This window comes from Pangasianodon hypophthalmus, chromosome 15 (assembly GCF_027358585.1).
Source record: "Pangasianodon hypophthalmus isolate fPanHyp1 chromosome 15, fPanHyp1.pri, whole genome shotgun sequence".
Classification (NCBI taxonomy): domain Eukaryota; kingdom Metazoa; phylum Chordata; class Actinopteri; order Siluriformes; family Pangasiidae; genus Pangasianodon; species Pangasianodon hypophthalmus.
The window spans coordinates 22,528,024-22,550,507 of NC_069724.1; the positions used below are offsets into that span (position 1 = coordinate 22,528,024).

The 22,484-nt window shown below is 42.5% G+C and overlaps 1 protein-coding gene across 2 annotated transcripts; it reads left to right on the forward strand.

Annotated features, from left to right (window-relative positions):
• The first annotated feature begins 351 nt into the window (after window positions 1–351).
• smad7 (SMAD family member 7) lies at window positions 352–22,232 on the forward strand. Of its 2 annotated transcripts, XM_026928982.3 has the most exons (4): window positions 352–1,721; window positions 3,385–3,438; window positions 8,761–8,832; window positions 21,304–22,232. In XM_026928982.3, the coding sequence occupies exons 1-4, from the start codon at window positions 1,232–1,234 to the stop codon at window positions 21,840–21,842; spliced, it is 1,155 nt and encodes a 384-aa protein (XP_026784783.1). In that variant the 5' UTR covers window positions 352–1,231; the 3' UTR covers window positions 21,843–22,232. The 2 variants fall into 2 exon arrangements, with proteins under 2 accessions (XP_026784783.1, XP_053096194.1); XM_053240219.1 differs by lacking the exons at window positions 352–1,721; window positions 3,385–3,438; window positions 8,761–8,832 and adding an exon at window positions 8,879–20,573.
• Window positions 22,233–22,484: the final 252 nt, after the last annotated feature.

The following is a 22,484-nucleotide window of genomic DNA, read 5'->3' on the forward strand; positions in this document are numbered from 1 at the left end:
TTTATGCTTTATTGTGTTTCTTGTGTCAGTGGCCGCTCTGCTGAACAACAACAACAACAAAAAACCAACAACTTGGTGTAAAATCCGCATCAGGTTTATGAGAAAAGCTCAGCTCTAGCTCCAGAGCACACTGTCTCTCTTTTCCATAATCACCGTGACCACTTATCGTTGATAACTTTTGAAACTTTACTGGAATGTAACCTTTAAAACCCGATGTCGCCGCTTGTGAGCTACTTGATCTCCTGTTTGCGCAACACGATCGCTTTTTTTTCTCAAGCGACAGGGTGTCTAGACAACCACGTGACCGGCCGGGGGGGGCGCCAATGCCCACTGGAGACAGGGAGAGAGAGAGAGAGAGAGAGAGAGAGAAGGCGCTTGAGCTCCTCTCCTCATTCCCGGCTCTGGAAGCGCACACACCGCACCGCCGTCTCTCTTCTCGCGGCTCGGAAACTTTACGCGCGGCGCTTTTTTGCTTTACTGCTTTGTTTTGCTTTTTTTTTGTTTGTTTGTTTATTTTTTCACATTTTTCAGGATAAATCCTGCACATTAAGCGGAAGACGGCTGACATTAGATCCTTAGTGTATGCTCATTTCTTCCAGCGTTTCACAGTCGGGTTGATTTTTTCTCGCTTTCAGCTTTGCGGCTCAGGCGTGGATTTAGCGGAGCCTCCCGACCTCCTCTGCTCGGATCTGCTTCAGGCTCTGAACATTTGTGTTGCCCTCAGACATGCTCGGGTCACAGAGCCGTGCTGGAGCCTTCAGCCTGCAGCGCTGAGTGTTGGTGGAGGAGCAGGGAAGCCGCACGGACAGCAGGGCTCAGGCTCGGGCTCGGGCTCGGACTCGGCTCCGGGATGGTGTGTGGATTTACAGCGCAGAGGCACCGGCGCGACTTCAGTGTCTAACGGAAGTTTTTTGCTTAACAGTGTTATTATTAATATTATTATTATTTCAATAAATCCTCTTTATATTAACAGCCTATTCGAACAGGTTTGGCTGTAGAATATAGGCTGTTCAGGATAGCCTGTATATATTTTTACCTGCTGCTTAGTTTGTGGGTGGAAAACCGAATTAAAAGACTGGCGTATGGTACAGATTGCCTTTGCTGCTCCCAGCTTTTGCACCGTCTCTCGGACTGCGCGGCGCCGCCTGGCCTCGGATCCCGGGACCTACTTCATGATTTGCGGACGCCATGCTCGTTCTTTAGCCGGGAGACCCTCTGCTCGTCGTCGCGCATGTTCAGGACCAGACGGTCGGGGCTCGTCCGGCGACTCTGGAGGAGCCGCGCGCCCGTCGACGGCGACGGGGAGGAGGCGGCGGACGCCGGGACGCACGGCGCGGGAGGAAGCGGAAGAGGAAACGGAAGCTTGTGCATGGGCAAAGCGACCAAGGCCGCCGGTAAGGCCAGCGGCGGCGGCAGCGCGAGCGCGGAGGCCGAACTGAAGGCGCTCACGCACTCGGTGCTGAAGAAGATCAAGGAGAAGCAGCTGGAGGTGCTGCTGCAGGCCGTGGAGTCGAAGGGCGGAGCGCGGAGCCCGTGCCTCATGCTGCCCGGCCGAGTGGACGCGTACTCGCTCCCGCTGCTGCTCTTTAAGGTTTTCCGCTGGCCAGACCTCCGACACTGGTCGCAGTTAAAGCGGTTGCCGTGCTGTGAATCCTACGGGAAGATCAACCCGGAGCTCGTGTGCTGCAACCCGCACCATATGAGCCGCCTGTGCGAGCCCGGTAAGACCTGCAGCTCATGTGCACTTACACACTCAGTTATTATACAGTAGCTATATATATTACACAGGCTGTACTTTTCTCCTGGGGAAAAAAAAGTGCTCAATTAAAAATCAGTCAGTGATACTGAAAAATCCAGCCTGGTCTGAGCAACTGCCAAAACACACTCACTGGTCAAACTGGTGGAGCATCTGCACCCAAGTGCTGGAGGAAAGAACAGTTTCTCATACTGAATCATACACTGTGGTCCTCTTTTTAATGTAAACTAACACACCAGGCAGGCAATCAGAAGCTCTCAAACACTTAGTGACCAGTTTAGTTAAATAATAAGGAAGCTGGAAAAGAGTTTACCAGGTGATACACATCTGGAAAGAAGTCTACCAGTCTGACCAGCTGCTAGCTCATCAGATCAACATTAACAGGAACATTAACATTGTTTAGGGGACAAACCTGGAGCTGTAGAGTAGAGAAGAGACCTGTCTTCATCTCCGACAGCGTAACTAACATCAGTCACACATTTACCTCAAAAAGATGCAGTTCAGCTCAACTCTAGCATACAGCACACTTTACACACATAGTTAACTTACTATTTCATTCAGCTGACCTCATGTTATTGATAAATATTGACACTTTGCACAAATTTGTATCCCTCAAACCATGGTTCATCATTCCACAATCACAAGCACAGTGATGCTCCATGACTGACCCAAAACTCTCCCCTTTTGTCTCGTCTTTTCATAGAAGTTTGTGGATATGAAATGAAGAGACACTGGCGAACTGAGTGCCAGCCTGTCAGGATTACAGTTATTACTGTGTTATAGACGTCCGCGACAGTGTGTGTTGATGTAGCATCGAGGCTACATGTGTAAAAGTCTCCATAAACTCTGAGGATGTTGTAGCAGTGTAAACCAACCTCACTGTCTTTATAGCTTATGAATATTTTTTTAGCAATAGAAAGTCCTCTGTGGTGCTCTAACATAAAGACAGATCTGTTATTACAGAAAAATTGTGATAAATTTATCGATTTAATCTTCATTATATCGATCCAGGGTTTTGCAAAGAGTGCTATTTTTTATATAATAAACACCTCATAGGTCATGTATAATATCAAGATATATGCAATTATCTTTTGCATTAGTTTTGAATATAATGATTTAAGTTATTATTATTATTATTATTATTATTTGCACATTTACCACACTTCTAAACTTTTTCCCCAAAAGTTCACCTTAAAGTTTTCAGAGCAGGAAATTCAATCTATCAGCGTGTTATTCCGGGCAGTTTGGGGCTTATTCCTTAACACTCTTCCCTCTGTGTATACGGACATCGATTAATGTTCAACCGGTCTGAAGGCCCTGTTTTTGGCAGTCACATGCGCTGTTTTCTCTGTCTGTCTCTCTCTGTCTGTCTCTCTCTCTCTCTCTCTCTCTCTCTCTCTCTCCCTCTCTCTCTCTCTCAGTCTGGCGCCGGGCGGCTCTGTGTTTATCTACGCACTTCACTTGTGCACTATCAGGGCAGATCCCCCCTCCTCCAGCCCCCAGCTCTCTCTCTACATAAGACAAACAGGGTTTTTTTCCACCCTAAAAGAATGCCAACTGTTATCATGAGGCTCTATCTAACTCTGCTTGTTTCTCATGGTCTTCTTTTTCCACTTTTTTCTCCTTAGAATCCCCTCCTCCTCCATACTCACGATATCCAGTGGACTTACTTAAGTCACCCGGTAAGTTATTTACTTCTTTCAGCTTTGGAACAATATGTGCTGTGTGTCCTGCTCTCAGGCTTGTTAAAGTCAAACCAATCAACACATCAACAACAAATAAGTATAACAAGTTTGTTAGTCGAGCTATACGTTGATTGCACTTTGTTTTCAGGACTTTTCCATTATATTATATTATATTATATTATATTATATTATATTATATTATATTATAAGTGCGTGATACGTTGTGTGGGTTGTTGTTGTCTTTGTGAAGCTGATTTCTCGAGAAATTTGTACGAATCATCAGGATCTGATTGGATGTCGTGCAAATGAAGTCTTAGGAAAAGTTCTGAAAGCTAACTCCGCCCCTAATCTTAACCGTCATAACTTTGTATACAAGTCCGGCAAATCCTCATGCTGAGTTTTCCTGAGCCATCATCCCGTAGCTTTTTAAATCATAAATTGAATCGGTATATTTGCCAGATGCTTTTATCCATTGAGGATAATCCGATAATCTAAGCACAGAGCTGAACAGTTGTGTGTTAAATGGATAGATATATTATTATAATTTCATTTTTGGGTGACAGACGTTCCTCGCGTTCGTTACTTGCCTTGTAGCTCCAGTGTGAAACTATAGAAGTGAACTTCACTATACAAAACATGCCTTGGCTTTGGGGTTTTGTGTTTTATTTTTGGCTAAGGGTTTTTCTGGCCATCCTGGGATTGAAACTCACAACCTTCTGGGGGCAAGCTTAACCGCTGAGCTACCACTGAACCGCCAATGATTATAGTTATCCATGTTTTTCTCTGACATGCTGTAATTTTCTGTGGACAGTTTGGACCCATTTGGCCTGATAAAGAAAGACCATGTATCTTTTCACATTTGTAAATATTTTCCTCTATTTTTCTTACATTATGTGTACATGTGGCTCTGAAAAGAAAGGTGAGAATGTGTGTGTGTGTGTGTGTAATACGATGCAGATTCTCAGCGATGTGTTTTGATTTATGATAGACAGAAAGCAGTGGCTCTGCCAGTCGTCTGTAATAGAATGGCACGAGGCCAAGGCCTAAACCCTCTCTGACCCGGCACCAGAGCGGGAGGGGGGGCGGTGCGTCTGCACACACTTTTGGCGGCTCTGATAAAGACTAACGGCTCCATCAGGGAGAGGGTGCAGGGAGGGAGGGAGGGAGGGATGGAGGGAGAGGGGGTGGGCGAGTGAACGAGTGGGTTAGAGGAAAGCGGAAATGTGGTTCTCACAGGGGAAGGCTGAGAGATCTGCGGAGCCGTGTTTTATCTGCTGAATTAATCTGAGGGTTTGGGAGCGTCTGCACACAGCTCTCCCCCCCCTCCGCTCTCTTGTCCTCTGGCTGTGCAGCTCTGGGCTGTCGCTCTCTTTGTGCTGAGGGATGTGTTCATTCACAGCTTTTGATGGTAATTGAAAATGATCTCAGTCAGAGATGTTCACCATCCAAAGCAAAGTGGGATCGTCTTTGACATGAGATAACCTTTGTCCACATGCATGATATTTTAAATCGTTTTTAGAAATATTTAGTTTTGCTGTGGATAAAAACCCGGAACACAAAAAGCAATATGGAAAAACCCCTGAAAGTCCAGTGTTGATTATTATTCGTGTTGCAATAAATTTGTAATCAGCTACCTGCTACAATGCAGTAATGTTACACTGAATAGTACACAACGGGATGTGTTGTTATAGGAAAATAATCAACAGCAGTGGAGACTTACGTAAAGCAAAGTTATCGTTACCACTCAAAGTTGCTTATGTTTCTATAAAAGCACATCCTGAAGTGTTTTATTCCTCTTATACTATGAGACATCAAGCTTTTTATCCAATTATAGTTACATTTGTTGTTGTGGAATGTCCGTGAAACACCAGCCTTGTTTTTTTTTTCTCTTTTGAAGTTAATAAGATGAAAAAAACGCAACTTGTCATGTTCCTGAAAAACAGCAAAGCCTCAAGTTCCCATGTCAGACAACTTAAAAGTTACAGCTTTACCTCTGACTCTTCAAAGCACTGACACTGGAGACTCCTTCCCTTTCATAAATGCTAAATAAACGTCTCCTTACAGAAAGTGTGACAGTATAAACGTGTGATGTGTCTTACAGCCGCCGTCCAGTCCGACTGGAGAATTCAGTAGTGCTGTGATATAACATGCCTTTCTACTGATATAGCTCCCACTGATCAACATCACAGAGATGAACAGAATAAAATACTGAACAAATATATGTCAAAAGCAACCCGGCACTTCAGGACAACATTGGTGAATAACAAGCGCTTTATTTTTTAAATTGTCCCTGGAACAAAAAACTATTTCAATACCAGAAACTCCTCCATCAATCGCTTTATTATTCTCTTTTATAAAAACACAGCGATGTTCAGAGTTTACATAAAAAGGTGTGTAATTATTTGGCGCCTGCTTCTGCGTCATCCACTTCAGCATGACTCATAACTTTACTGAACCAGATTTTTGGGTTTGGGAATATATGTGTGTGTGTGTGTGTGTGTGTGTGTGTGCACGGGGGGCTAAATAAGAGGAAGGAGGAAACCTTTGAGGAGTTTGAGGAGGAAACCTTTTTAACAGACTTGTCCTTTAACTGAAAGAGAGAGAGAGCTGAAAGAGAGAGAGCTGAAAGAGAGAGTCTCTCTCAATGATCATGCAGAGAGGAAGTCATTTGTCGCCCCAGCTGTGTTTCTATGAAGACACGTGTGTGTGTGTGTGTGTGTGTGTGTGTGTGTCCTAGAGCCAGTGATATTAATAGGACAAAAGAGGCCGACTGTGCTTCATTTATACGAGCTGCCTCTTTTGTTATCGCTTTGTCTTCCTCGTCACTGACCCAAGACACACTCTCATACGTCTCTTCTGCTCTTCTGCTCATCTACTCTTCTCTTATGCACACACACACACACACACACACACACCTTTCGCAGACGAGAGTAGAAGAAGAACAGCTCATATGTGCTGCTTGTTTGCATATCAATCTGAGCTGCAATCAAAGGCAAACAAAAGAGAGAGAGAGAAAGAGGAGAAGTGCGCACTATGCAGTGCACTAAATGTGACAGGGATGATGACAAAAGTGACCAGTTTCCTCTCAGTGTCGTGGTTGAGAGAGGGGTGCACTGAGTGTGTGTGTGTGTGTGTGTGTGTGTTGAGTGGGGTTTTTCCATGTGTATTTTCGGGAGAACAGCAGAGAATGAGCTCTGTATAGCACTCAGGTCAGGGAGCAGGAGTGAGTGCCACGTCATGGGCACAAACACACACACACACACACACACACACACACGTTCTTCCGAAAACCTCATCGTTTTGCTTTCATTCGCACGCTTGCATCTTCTCAAATCTTTGATCGCCAAGGTCTGGTCCATCTCAGAGGATTAAACACGAATCATTTCAGCTCAGCGAAATTTGAGCAAGCTTCAAAGAGAGAATTCCTCCCCATGCTTTATGTGATGTACTGGAGATCAGACGAGATTCAGAAGAAGAGACAGCAGAAAAAGACAGACCATGTCAGAATGTCCCTTCTGCTAATTAAAAATATTAATAAAAACATAAATATTGTAATAAATTTCATCAGTCATTTTATTTTTAATTTATTTAATTCCCCTAAAATATATATTTTTTAATTTATATTTTAATAATATATTTTCCATTTTATTTTTATTAACATTTTATTGCTAAATATTCTCTGATATAAACAAAAAATATATAAATATAAATAATATAACTGAAATTTAGTTTTAACCCATCTAAAAATATCTTTAACAATTTTAAAATAATCTATTTTTTATATTTTTTGATATGACCGTGTTATAAATACTGTGATAAATTACACCACACTACATTTCATCAGCACTTAAAACAACCAACTCCACTGTTACTTGCACTAAAAAGTGGTTGATAGTAAAATCTTTTTTGTAAATTTTCCCCCTTTTTTCTGTGACAAATCATATTTTTTGTAGATATTAAATAATTAATAAATAAAAAATTAGGACTGTGTAATAACTAATGTTACATTATATAGAATATATTAAAGAATATATAAATTATACATTAAAACAATAAAAAAAACAGATTTTGTATTTTTTTTTAAATGAAATAGGGTTGGTGCATCCGTGGTTAGTATGAAAGCTGCTGTAATTAAACGTCAGCTTGTTTTTCTGCCCTTAAAATGAGTCATTGAGTGTTTGAAGCTCTCTCGCTCGTCTTCTCTCTCTCTCTCTCTCTCTCTCTCTCTCTCTCTGTGGTCAGTGAGTAAGGCTCAGGTTTGGCCGTGCATCTCATTAGCTTGACCACAGCTTGACCAGACAATCACCAGTTCTTAAAGAGACGCCGGAACACCAGGACCGTGTGCACGCTGTCGCCATTTCTACATCTCACCATGATGTCTGAGTATCGAATGTGACAAATATAAAGTAAAGACAAGCTGGTTATCTCCCTTTAACTTTAGACCATTAACTTATAACATGGTTGTTTGACAGCCGGGGCATCTGATTGGCCAGCTGTGCTGGTGGGCGGGACCACTGGTGTTTATATTCTCTGAATGGAATGTATAATTACCCGCAGCTCTGATCGCTATGGAAACATCAGAAAGTCCTGTTCCGAGCTGCTTAGTGCAGAACACACACACACTCACACACACACTCAGAGTTCCCTGTCTGCTGGCATGCCATTTAGAAAATTTACTGTACACAGCTTTCAAGGCTGAGGCCATTTCCTGTCTCCTTCATTGTTTTTGGCTTGATGGAGTGTATCCTGCTAAACTGTATATTCCTATCACAGCTAGAACACACACACTGACACACATACTGACACACACACACACACACACACACACACGGACACGGACACGGACACTGAACTACAGTTGCCTTTGGCTTTTTTTTGTTTTCTTTTTTTTTTTTTTGAGACTTTATTTTCGGCGTAAAGAAAAACAAAGTGAAAATGCGAAGCCTCTGCAAGTTTTCTTCACTTCTTTTAAACATGGCCGCCTTATAGCTCTCAAAAATACAACAATATAATGAGAGTGCAATATTCCACGCTTTTCTGAGAGTATTGCACGTATCGTTAGTATTTTTATAAATCTCATTGTCAGTTACATGTAGCTGATTTGGCGTAAATGTTATTTTTGTAGCATTGTTAAATCATTTGCTTTTGTAGACAATACATAAAATCATTTCATATCTTTGTGAAAATGTCTTGTTAATATCGCTCAGTCCCTGAAGGCCGTAAAATCTATCAGTTTTTGAGGCACTGAAGTGTTCAAACCTTTATTCTGTGCTGTACGTGTGTATTTGATTAACCTTTCACTCGTTCTTCTTTGTGCAGATTCTCCAGACTCTATGCCTGCTTCCACTGAAACTGGGGGAACGATACATTCAGCCCCTGTGGGGTTTTCAGGTAAAGACATAGATTCATCCCATCTCTCTCTCTCTCTCTCTCTCTCTTTCCTTCAGTTCCTTTTCTTCTCTTTGCAACTGCATTAATGGCCACCATGCCTCTGCTACATGAACTACATGATGAGTTGTGAACTTTGAGACTTATCTTGGTGTGTCACTTTGATTAAAACTGTCTTATTACTGTATCTTCTGGACTATAAGATGCTTTTTGTTTGCTTTTTTCTGGAAGTTGTAACATGCCACTTGCTGGAGTATTTACAGTAGACGTGCTACTCCAGCACTTTTTTATAAGTAGCACAAATGTTGATGTGACTTTTTTTTCTTATTGTCTGTATTTGTTTTAGCTTACATTCGAACGGCTGCTTATTATCAATATTTTCCGAACTCGTAGTTGCAGCCAAACGGATACAGAGTGTTTACGAGAGGCGCCGGGAGGTAGAGCGGCAGAGGAGGGGGGGTGAAATAGTGAAGGAGAGAAGGGGAGGCAGGGTAAGAGAGATGGATCGAGAGAGTTGGTCTGGTCTCTGCCTGCTTTATTCATACAGATGTTTCTCATTAGTGAGACTTTAAAGCTGTTTTTTTTTTTTTAAACATGATGGTGGGTGTGTGCTGCCCTGCTCTCTGTCTCAGCTCTTAAGTCTCAGTTTGTGTGTAGATCAGGTCTGAGATAGGAGCATAAATTCTCTGCAAAAAAAAAAAAAGAAAAAAAAAAAAAGAAAAAGCGGCACATAAACTCAGAGCTCTTAAACCCCTGGGCTTCATGGTTGAGTTGCGGGTTGATAGGTGTGTGTGTGTCTGTGTGTCTGTGTGTGTATGATGGACATGCTGGATTATGTTGCCTGTGCTGGAGCTGCTCTGCTCCCCTTCGCTGGCCTCTCGTGTGCCCCGCCGTTTGTTTTACCTCTCTTTTGTGTGTGTGTGTGTGTGTGTGTGTGGAGGACAAGGATGAAAAGCTTGCCGCCAGTGTGCCGACAGCAGCGTGCAGTGCAAACAAAACCTGCTAACATCGTTCCTCCTTCTCAGCTCCACTCCTCTCACATTTTATACCACACTACCCACTGTGAATTTGTGGAGTAGAAGGGAACTAAGCCCGTCTTTCATCACCTCTCCTCCTCCTCCTCCTCCTCATCTTTCTCTTTCACTCTAACCCTCTGCCCGTCGTCCACTTTTTCACCGGCCCTCCTCCCTCACTTTGCCTCCTGGTTTTGGGTCAGTTGGATGAATAAAGCTCAGAGAGAGGGAGGGAAATGGGGAAGGCAGGGCCTCTGGAGCCGGAGAGTTGATTTCTCTGGCAGAGGAAGACTAGTGCGATCCCTCGGGGGCTTTACACAAAAGAGGCTCGTTCCTCCCGAACGCTCCGCTCTGACCTCCTGCCCCTCTCACACTAGCCTTTGCTGCGTCCGAAACGTGATTACGGAAGACACAGAGGGAGAGATTTAACCCTTTCAGACCTGAATTGCAGCCTGTTCTCAGCACACATGCATAGAATGGAATATGAGATGTTGGTCCATAAAAGTGTTGGTACTATTAGACATAGAATAAACTATGAAACTTACACTTAAAGATTTACTAAATCAATTATTTAAAGGCTGAATCTATGGTCTGAGGAGGAAGCAGCCATTTTTGCTGGCAATTGCGTCAGGGAACTATATTGCCAGTGCTAGCAAATTGTTCTCTAAGCAAGTACCCACTCAGAACAGATTGCGTGTGGAAGTCGTCTATGATTACACCTTTATGCCATGTGGATTTGACTTTAGATGGTAAAATGAGAGCTTGAAATGAGAGAGGGAAAAAAAGAGTTTGCTTTGGCTCTCTTGTGTAGTTTGTCACTTTTGACTCTGATTCCAGACCCTCGAGCTTCTCAGAGCCAAAAGTACAACTTGTATATTTAAGTTCCTGGTTATTCAAAAAGGTTTGCTGGTTCCATAAACCAGAACCTTGATGGGAAAGGTGAATCTATCATCACTCTGTTCACCGCAAACAAAGATGGTGGATTGAAAGCCGATCTATACCAAGCATACAGTGAGCAACTAACTATCAATTCTTTCTTTAAATTCTTGCAGTAGTTTGATGATAAAAGGGAAGACCAACTGGAACTTGTTGGTTAGCCCTACATGGTTAGCCCTGACTGGGTTCAAAGCCTGGCTCTAAACCTTCGCACCAGACACATGCGGATTCTTAACCTACAATACAATAAATGCTGAGTTTCTTCTGGAGAAGTTCTGTTTTGTTCTCACTCTTCCTCGAATCCGACGGTGCTCCTGAACAAACACAGAGTGTCACTGCATTTCGCTGAGGCATTCGCTTGCACCAGAGAGAGACTTTGGTATGTTCAGAGAGGGGTTGTGTTGCAGGTCTAGTGGAAAATCTGAGCCGAAGTGAAAGCAGGAACGGCGTCCTGCTCCTCCTGTGCGGTAAATAAGTTGTGTGTGACAGCGTCGTAGCTGTCTGCTTGACTGACAGGCAAAAAAAGAACATATCTGCAAAAGCTTTCATTACCATCAGACCAGGCATGTGGGGTGTGGCGCTAAGAGGAAAACGTATTTCTCTGATTTCCCGACAACATTTTCTGAAGATCATTTTATTGATTTCAGAAGTAAACAAGTAGAACAAGACAGTTCTGTTGTCTCCTTATTGTCCTTGCTTCTTAGATGTCAGAGCACCGTGTGTGTGCTAGCGTGTGTTTGTGTGTCTAAGCCTGAGTGGGATTACTGGACGAGCTAGCTCAGTGTGTGTTGTTTGTCCTGGAAAGCTGGGGTTTATTAAGAGTTAGCCTCAATCCGACAGCCACCAACAGACATGTTCGCTGGGCTGGAGTCCAGGAGAGAGAGATGGATAGATGGAGAGACAGAGAGATATGAAGTGAAGAACTTGCTTAAGCTTTTGGCTCTTGTTTCTGGAATTCGGTTACTCTTTTTTCCTCACCTTGTTTTTTCCTCTCACACTCTTTCATTGGTATTACAGTATCTACAATTTGGACTGGATGATTAAAGGTTTCAGGAGAATCTACTTTGAGTGGTTTGACCTGATTAAATATTTGTTTAGATATTTATGGAAGTCGAAAAGGGTCAAAACTTGTTGAGTTTTGAGGTAACACACTGATGAGGCTTTTAGATGTATTATGGATCAGTTCATTTAACATTTTTTAACTGGACTAACTTTAGAATAGTTAGTCGAAAGACAACAAAAAATATGTGATGTGAAATAATTCCTCTAGTTTCACCTCAGTTTCACCTTTCTCCTCAGAAAGTATGCAGGCTAGTGTTGATATATTGACGTATTGATGTTGTCTAGCTGTGTAGCAACGTGGTAGTTTTCTGAACAATGTACTGTATACTTGTTATTTGAAAGATGAATTTTCATCACAGATTTCAAAACATTGTTTGAGTGAATGTCCATACTGTTATGAATAACATTTATAAGTACTTCAGGCAAACCACGGTGATGTCATATGCATGGTTAAGTGCATAATCGTTGTTGCTATTGGATACCATAGTAAAACTGTGGCTATGTTATAGGTAATTATGTAAAGACTGTAAGGGACAGTTCCCATTAATCATCACCATAATAAACCCATATTAATATGGTGGGTTAACATTGTGCTAAATGGAGTTTTCATAAACGACAACGGTAGAATTATGGTAGTATCGTGGTTCAGAGGTTGGTAACCATAGTTACCATAAAGTCCTGTAGTAAACAGTGATTTTTCAAGATAATGAGATGGAAACAATTCTGAATGACTAGTTTTGCTAGGGTTTAGTAAAACGTGTCTGAGAAACAGGAAATCATTATGAGTGTGTGTGTGTGTGTGTGTGTGTGTGTGTGTGTGTAGGTAGGATGAAGGTAAGCGACTGGGTTCTAAGATATTAGCGATGGCATGTGTGTGTGTGAACCGTGCAGGAGTGCAGTGAAAGGTGAGAGCAGGGGGGCGGTAAACACCAAGCTCCACACACGCTTCCTCTGCATGGCTAAATTTACTCCAAGGGGTCTCATTAATCGGTGCTACAGCAAGCTGATCCAGGAACAGCCTGATTACATGCTGCTCAGGGTTACAGGGTGTCGAGCTGATCCAGAAACACCTTCCTGCTCTCACACATCTCAGATTCCCCCTCGTTCTCTGTAGACTGCAGAGTGACTTTTGGTATGAGGGCTAGTATAAGCTATACCGTGCAGTAAGGGACCTGGAGCTAGCGGAAAAAATGGGGCACTTCAGAGACCTGCTCCTTCATTCCTTCGGTTGTTTGGGTTAGCCAAGGAGGAAAGGGCAGCACAGGAAATGACATCATTCCTCGGAGGAAAACGCGCAGGCTCTTTTTGGGCAGGGCCCTTTTGGTGGCCTCTGCGAAACGGAAAGAAAACATTTAGAGAAAAACGACACAAAGCAAAGCTAGAATGAGAGTTTTTTAAGGAGCGACGCTTGAAAAAAGAGAGGCGTCTCTCTAATTTCAGAGGCTCTTTGCTGCTTTTCTGCTTCAAGGCAAGGCCTCTTTCATTACTGCCCACTTCCTCCCTCAGCACTGCAGCCAAGCTCTGTGTGTGTGTGTGTGTGTGTGTGTTGCACTGGGGTTTTGGCTGGCCGCTGCTCGCCTCGTGTCATTATGCTGCCCTCGAACGGTCCAGAGAGAGAGACAGAGAGAGCGAGAGAGAGAGAGAGAGAGAGAGAGAGAGAGAGGGATGGAAGGAATGAGAGGGCCTTTGAGAGGGCCATTAAAAGGGAGGAGAAAAGCCACTACTGAGAGAAGACTTTTTGAACCAGCGAGTTCTTTTTAACCATGAGTGCGTTCGTGTGGAGACGACAGATTCGGCCCCCAGGAAATGGATCTGACCGCACGGCCACAATACGAATAACATTCGTCCCTCACTCATCCCTCAGTTTACGCAGCGTGTACAGAGCGAGATGCCTGGGTTTCTTTCCCTGTCGCCTCTGAGACATCGGCTTTAAATGTTCTACGTTGTACATAGATGATGATCACATTCCTAGAGTGTGTGTGTGGGTGTCGTTTCTCTTTCATCAACCCTCCCACAAAAATTGTTTTCACCGAAAACATGCTCGCACAAGCTTTACACGAAAAATGAGACAGTTTTGAAGGAGGCGTTATTTCAGTCGCCATGACAACAATTCAAGTCAGATATTGAAATAAGTGTTGAGCAGAAGATTTGTGAAGAAAATTAAATATTGTTAGGTGGAGTTATGTTGACAATGCTAACGCTAGCACTAGGGTTAATGCTAGGCTTCCTTTGAGCATCTTGTACATCATCATCATCATCATCTTCTGTGATGATGCGGTTAGACGGTGAAGGATTTTAACCTCAAATATGCTGCTAAATCCACAAACTTCTAGATGTATAAAATCGTTATTATTTTTACACCCTATATTAATAACTAACCACAGCTGGATTTTAAAAAGCACCGACTCCTTCACGTGTTGGTCTAAAAGATGCGTCAGTTTTAAAAAATACTCTTCTGTTCTGTCTTAATTCGCCTCATTCATTCATTTGAGGACCGATAGGCTTGGTTGTGACTTCCTTTGAGGCTTTTCATACACACCCACATACATACACACACACACACACACCCATACACACACACCCACACACACACATACACACACACACAGACACGCACACACACATACACACCCACACACACAAGTGCACAGGTCTCCAGGCTGTCTGGTGTCTCTCTCCTATGTTGATGGAGAATGAATGGTTGTGGTTGCACACATTATAATTAATAGTCGTCATTTAGAAGGGAAGGAAAAAAGAAAACAAAACGAAGCCACAACAATGTAAGTGTCTCCACTCGACTGGCATGACTGGTTGTCTGATGCCACACACACACACACACACACACACACACACACACGAGTGTGCATGCTCGGTTCCCACGGCGATTGCTAACATCCTGGACTTGGAACAATGGTGCTGGTTGTTCCATTCTGTGTGTGTGTGTGTGTGTGTGTGTGTGTGTGTGTGTGTGATTCTTTCTGTGGTGGACAGCGGGCGGCGAATAGGTTGATGACATCACTGATTGTTTATATTATAGTGTGTGTTTGTGTGTGTGTGTGTGTGTGTGTCTGTGTGTGTGGGGCACCATGAGGATGTTCTGCAAATCCGAGTGTTACCCAACACCATAAAAGTGTTTTATTAGTCATGATTGCATCACAGACCTTTGACCCCTGGCTTGTGATGTCAGTGCACACGTGTGCAGAACTTGATACACACTTAACCTCACAGTAACAATATTTTCATGATACAGAATATTTAATGTGGTATTTTTCTTATAGACTTAGTTTTGTTATTAATATCATAGTGTCATATTGCTCTAGTTGTTCAGCTCAACAAAGAGAGAAAATAAAACCCCAGACCCCCTCTCTCATACACACACACACACACACACACTGCGCACACTGCGCACAATAGAGGAAGAGGTGAAGTATTTCCTGTGTGTCAAAGCCTTTTCCTGTTTTGTGTATTTCAGTCCCGTGTGCATCGTTCATTGTCGCTCTTATGTAAGGTCCCTTTCCTAATTAGCAATTTCCTTTATTGACTTGTTTCCCTCTGTAGAGTTGCACACACACACACACACACACACACAGAAAGAGAGAGAGAGCTCTACAAAACAAAGCATGAAAGTCATAATGCATTTATTTATTGCATTTTAATGAATTATTTTAATATATTATTTTAGTCATTTCATAGAAAAAACCTAAGAAATCTGAATCAGCACCAAATCAATTTTTTTTATGATTTTAAATTGCTAAAATTGCCTGAAATTTGCCTGAAAAAATTATTTGTCTTCATGATCATAATTTTTGAATAATAAAAAAACAATTTATACCTTATTGCTTCTATAGTGACAACTTACACAGGGACTTGTATAAATGTGTGTAATTGTTGATATGGTAACATTTTCTAAGAGGAGACATTTATTTAACATTTACGGAAGGAGTCTCCAGTGTCAGAGGTAAAGCTGTAACTTTACGACATCTTCAGGACTTTACAGTTGCTTTACACTTTCTCAGTAACATGATAAGCTATGCTTTGTCTTATTAAAGTCTAGAGAAAGAATAATGAAAGGCTAGTGAGGGAATGACTGTTTATAGCTGCTATAACATAAGTGAGAACAGGAACTATCTTGTTTCACAGATGTTGCACTACATTAATGTAACTATAAATGGATAAAAAGTATATGCCCTTCGTTGTTGTGGTAGAAGATGTATAAAACACTTTGGTACATACATAGGAAAATAATCAACAAAGTTTGTGTGTGTGTGTTTTGTGTTGTGTGTTGGTGAGGGGGGGTGGGGGGTGTAGAGGGTTCTCTTAACACACTGCTTTGTTGTGAGATTGTGCTAAAGGCCCTGATGCCTGAGGAAAAGCACAATATTTACACACACACACACACACACACACACACACACACAAATGAAGACAGGAGGAGGATATAAGTTCCTGTTTTCAGTGTACATGTCAGAAATATTGGTGTGTGTGTGTGTGTGTGTTGTGGTCAAACAGAGGCAAGCAGAACAAAAGTAATCCCCACTGACCTCTGACCTCCTTCACCCAGCACCTCCCCCCAGCCCCCAACACACACACACACACACACACACACAGAAACACATACTGTCACTTCCTACATAACATAGCCAGACTGTGTCTAATCAATAAGCACAGCTTATTGCTTATGTGAAGTGTGTGTGTGTGGTGTGTGTGTGTGTGTGTGTGTGTGTGCAGTTATCCAGAGTTTGTGGAGTCAGACAGAACTAATCATTAACTTTTCCAGACTGCACACTGTCTCCAGTCTCGTGTTAATCAGCAGCCTCCAACCCCCATCTGTCTCTCTCTCTCTCTCTCTCTCTCTCTCTCTCTCTCTCTCTCTGTGTCTCTCTCTCTAGCAAAATGTTATCACTTTGTGTGGACTTTAAAAAGGTTGTATACTTGAATCTCCTTAAAAGGGAAGAGTTTGCCCCTGACCCACTGTGTGTGTGTGTGTGTGTATGTGTGTGTAGCACAATGACCAAAGGGAGCCGCTGTAGGCAGACGTAGTGTCGTTACCTGAGGCTATGCGTCTACACTAGGGATTTAAACTTCACACAGCGCTGTGTGTGTGTGTGTGTGTGTGTTGTCTTCACACTGAGTTGTAGAATAAAGTCAGGAGGGGAGACAGACAGGGAGGGGGGTCTTTTTTATTCAGAACAACAGACGTGGAAGGATCTCAGGGTCTTGAAGCACTCCAGACGAAGCTACAAAAGAGACATGGAACAGGACAAGAAGCCACCCACCTCCCTGTGTGTGTGTGTGTGTATGTGTGTGTGTGTGTGTGTGTCCGTCCTCATGTTGCAGGCTCTATTTTGGGAGCCTCTTTGCGCCTGGCTGTCACCGTGTCAGTTGGGTTGACACCGGGGCCACCCGGCCTACCGCCACCACGACGCCACACACACACACACACACACGGAATTACCTGTTCACACACATATCAGATGTCTTTTTTTTGCATCCAAAAAATTTGTTTTAATCATAAAATGAATGAATGAATGAATGAATAGATTTTAAATGCTATTAATATTCATAAATATTAAATTATCTTTTTCGATTTCAAAAATGATCACTTACAAGAATTAAGTTATAAAATACCATTTCAAAATACCACAAAAAAATTTCAAGAATATTTAATTTTATTTGTCATTTCTTCTGTGACCCAAGCGCAAAACATTATATTTTATTTTTAAAAAATATGTATATCAATTTATATTAATTCTAGGTGTTCGGTGATTTTAATAATTGATCATTTTAGTAACTGTTGATTTTAATAATTTACATCATTTTATTTACACAATTTTGTTTTAGTTATGAGAACATTGGCTCATCAAAAGTCCTGGTGGTGACGGGTTCCCATAATGCACTGTGGGTTTACATACGTTTACTTTAATGTTCAAATGCTGGTGTAATGAAATAAAGCATAAAGCTATTAAGTTTCATATGAACCACTAATTAGCTGATTAGCAAACTGGTGAAGTTGCTAGCTACTGAATAAGCTAATACTCTTAAACACTGATGTATGGGACACACTCGGTTTCTTCTCTTCTCATGCTACGTGCTTGGGCTCGAGCGTTAGCTGGCTAGTTTTGTATTTAGTTCCTAAACAATCAACATAGATGACAGTGTGACATGAGTTAGTGTGTGTGCAGACTTTTCTGAGTGTGTGTTGTATAAGAAGTTGAGTGTTATCCTGTAAAAGGACACTAAGCTGGCTGATGAATGCTTTAGGCTGTTTGTGTGTGTGTGAGAGAGAGAGAGAGAGAGAGAGAGAGAGAGAGAGAGAGAGATAAATATCACAGTGGTTTCAGGCTGTGATGACAAGCCCAGACAGGCAGCTATATAATGACCCCAGACGCCACGTCTCCCTCTCTTCCTCCCTCTCTCCCTGTCTCTGTGCAATAACAAACAGCAGGGTGTCCCAATGCCCACGCTCGAGCTGACACACACGGGGTTGGGAAGAAGAGAAAAAAAAGAAAGAAAGAAGAAGAGAGACACTTTAGGAAGCATTTAAAATGCACCAAGGAGAATAGTTTCCTTCTTGTCGTTTTTTTTATCCCCCCCCTCTCCCTCCCTCTCTCGCTCCTAATGAAGGCTGGGGATGGTGTAATGACAGAGGCCGTCAGTGATAAAGCGCCAGTGCCTGATCAGAGCTCAGCCAAATTACTGCCTGCGCTCTCCCTCCTCTCAGATGAAAGGAAGCGAATGAGGGAGGGAGCGAAGAAAAAGAGCCCAAATGAAGCAGGGATGCTGGGAGTTCCATTCCTCCTTTTTATTTATTTATTTTTTTTGTGGACTCCCTCAGTTTTAACCCACCAGGTCATACAGCCAGAGTAAATTCAATTCAATTATATATATATAACTAAGAAAAAACAAAGAAAACGCCTCCTGAACTCAGAATTCCTACTCAGGAACTCAAGACAGTCTCCTCAACCCAGAGTTCAGCAAGTGACATCATAGACAACAGCATCAACAGTAAAAAAAAACTTCTTGCTTTTAAACAAGTTACGCACGGAGCTCGAGCATCGAAAGTGACGTAATTCCGAGTTTCCGAGGTCAAATGCAGTGTAACATCAAGAGAAAGTCAGAGAATGATGTTTAGTTGCTATAACGTAAGTGGTAACAGGGACCAACTTTCTTGCTGTTACATGCAGACATATGTAACTATAAATGGATAAAAAGTATGATGTATTTTTTGTTATAAATAAAAAAAACTGTTATAGGAGACAGAAACACTTTGGGGAAGTTGACATGCAGAAATAGCAGAACTAGCACAGAAAGTAAACTAAGAAGAAAGTAAAGAAAAAAGAAAAGACTCCCTCTGTTTCTCCCCCCCTCCTGTGCTTTCCCGTTGGCTTGTTGCTGCTTGGAGCCAGAGTTCTGTGGGATTGAGATATGGAGAGACGGAGAGACAGAGAGAGCGAGAGAGAGAGAGAGCGAGAGAGCGAGGGAGAGAGAGAGAGAGAGAGAGGCTTGAGGCCATGTTAAGGGGGGAGGAAACTGGAGCCGGCGTGGCTCTGATAGTTTTTTCCCCTCGACTCCGCTCAGGGAAATCCACAAGAAGTGAGCTCTGTGTGTGTGTGTGTGTGTGTGGGATAGAAAAAGCCAGTGAGATCAATGTGCTATGCTAGGACACATTCCTCCTTCCACTCTGTTCAGTGTTTCAGCCTAGCACACTCGAGCAAATCTTCTCCTGTATTAAAGGAATACTCAGGAGTTTTTTAACTTTATCTCGATCGAGTGAGTTTGCAGCTTGTGTGTGATTACAACACGAGAACTTTGACATGTTTTACCATCATCTGAAAAGAAGTGATGCAAAACAGTGGCAGTCTAGGGGCAGCTGTTGAAGTCATTGAACAAAGACTCAAGCAAGACATCTATTCATGAATCCTTAAATCAGAGATGTTTGTGGAATGTTTGAGGCTAAACTTTCAGGAAAGTGTAACTAAATAATACATTTGTTTATTATTATATCGCTTTGTACAGCTTTCTGAGGTTGTATAACATTTTAGTAAGACTTTCTGTCAAATCCGTCTCATCTTTTGCTCAGAGTGTAAAGTTTGTAGTTTGAAATTTGCGTTAAATATTAGCACATTTTAAACGTTTATTGACCAACCGCATCATCTGCCCTTAGACTTCTATTAGAAGTGAGATGGGAGTTTTTCGGTTCTTTTCTCCGCGCAGGGAAAAAATTTTCATCCATGCTGATTATACATGGTGGCTGGATATCAGGTTAAAAAGAAAACTGAGATTTCCTTTAACGGTTGATGTTCTTTCTCAGTAAGTTCCTGGCACTTTTTTTTTTAATACGTAAGCCATCCTCACTCCTGAATACAGATGAAGGCGGTTCACCGCGGTTTCTTTTCTTTCTTTTTTTTACGCCGTTAGCAGTGTGCACAGCTACACACAGGAGATGAGCAGCACATCCAGTGTAAACACGTCTTGATGACGGCTCGCACATCTCCCAGTTCCTCGACATGCATTCTTCACATTCCTGCAGCGTTTCCTCCCTGACGCTGAAATCAAGGATCCGAGGGATGTTTGGCACCGGCCCGGAATCCGGTCCCGGGGGCGAGGGGGTGGGACCGCGAGGGGTTTCTCAGATTCAGATTCGGATACGGCATGCGTGTGTGAGGAGTGTGTCGGTGGTGGAATGCGTTCTATCTTGGTGCGGAGATTACACACGTTCTTCCTCTTCTTTCTGTATGTATCTGCACTCTGTCTTTCCTCTTCTTTTGGTGTGGCGATATGATATTATATCAATGTTGCGATATATTCGATCATGATACACTTTTCAGAGAATATCACAGATAACATCAGTACATCAGTACACTCAGTACACTCTCAGACAAAATGGTACTCAGCTGTGCCTTTCTTTGTGGGTGGTACTGCTATCTCTCTTTCACCTGGAACCCTGGATATAGTGTACCGTAAAAAAAGATAAATAATAATTGGATTGTAATTACCTTTTATAGAGTAAGGCTTTAAAAATCGAGGGTTCCACCTCAGTGACAAGGATCGGTACAGTTAGTACCCTTCTTCTGAGAGTGTACACCGACCACGAGCAGCTCACTGGACGTTTTCCTTATTATATGCTTTGTTTTTGGTAAATGTTTTTCAAGCGTATTTTCTTGGTTAACAATTGTGATACCTACTTTGATACATAAAGAGATCTGAAATCGACACAATATGATATTTTCACATTTATCCAGCAGTTTCACACTGACTCGCTAACTGTCACTGTGTGGTTAGCATTCAGGTCTCCTCCCTTCCTCTCTCTGTGTATCTCTCTCTTTCTATATCTGTCACTGTTTCATTTCCTTCATCTTGCGTGGTGAAGTTTGCTTTTATTCAGCTGCTATATTGGATACACACTTAGACATTCGAGTCCAATCATTAATCCCTGTTTGCCTTTGTGTGTGTGTGTGTACAGATTCCCAAGGTCTTCAGGAGTGTGGCGAGCGCGAGCACTGGTGTGTGGTGGCGTACTGGGAGGAGAAGACGCGCGTCGGCCGCCTCTATTCGGTCCGCGAGCCATCGCTGGACATCTTCTATGACCTACCTCAGGGCACGGGCTTCTGCCTGGGCCAGCTGTGCTCGGAGAGCCGCAGCGCACTTGTACACATGGTGCGGCCCAAAATCGGTTACGGCATCCAGCTGAGCCGCGAGGCCGACGGCGTGTGGGTGTACAACCGCAGCCGATACCCCATCTTCATCAAATCAGCCACGCTGGACGACCCTTCATCACGAACGCTGCTTGTGCACAAGGTTTTCCCCGGGTTCTCCATTAAAGCCTTCGACTACGAGAAGGCCAAGAGCCTGCAGAGACCCAACGACCACGAGTTCAGCCATCAGCCGCGTGCCGGATTCACCGTGCAGATCAGCTTCGTCAAGGGCTGGGGTCAGTGCTACACCAGACAGTTCATCAGCAGCTGCCCATGCTGGCTCGAACTCATCTTCAATAACCGATAGCCACAAGCCCCGCCCACTTCCCCCTTCCTCTATCGCCATGGACACGGACTGGCCCAGACCTCGTTTGGGACTATTTGCTATTTTCTGTTTTTTTGTGACAGAGTGAGAAAAAAAGTTCTCCAGAAGATTTTACGAGAGAAGAAAAAAAGAAAGAAAGGAAAACCCATGACGGGTTTTTATTAAAGACTTTAAAAGATTTAATTAAGTGAAATAAAAGTTAAAATGTATTGTTATATATAAATATATTATTACTTGTAAATACGAAGACGTTTTATATGCATCGTTATTTATGTATTGTGCAGTGTGTTGATAGAAATAGAAAAGATGCACTTTGCTTAATATAAATGCACACCGGAGAAATGCCAAAATTAAAAAAAGTAACAAATCTAATTTATTTCTGTGTTTGTGTGTTTTGTTTCATGGAAAACTCCATTGCACATATATAATCAGTCAGACTCGGAAGTTCTTCTGTAAGACTGAAAACATGGAAAAATATGGAAATTCCAACAAAACAAGGCAATTCCAGACTATACAGCCCTAAATGTTCACTGCCTTTCTAATACACATATTTTTCTTTTCATGATACCGATAATGATCTTTTGAGAAAACTGAACGTCCAGAAAGTTTTAAAAAGGCTTCAAA

Coding starts and splice junctions, on each gene's coding strand:
- smad7 (XM_026928982.3), top strand. CDS start 1,232: ATGTTCAGGACCAGACGGTCGGGGCTCGTCCGGCGACTCTGGAGGAGC. Junction 1,722..3,384: donor GAGCCGCCTGTGCGAGCCCG/GTAAGACCTGCA, acceptor TTTTCTCCTTAG/AATCCCCTCCTCCTCCATAC. Junction 3,439..8,760: donor GGACTTACTTAAGTCACCCG/GTAAGTTATTTA, acceptor TTCTTTGTGCAG/ATTCTCCAGACTCTATGCCT.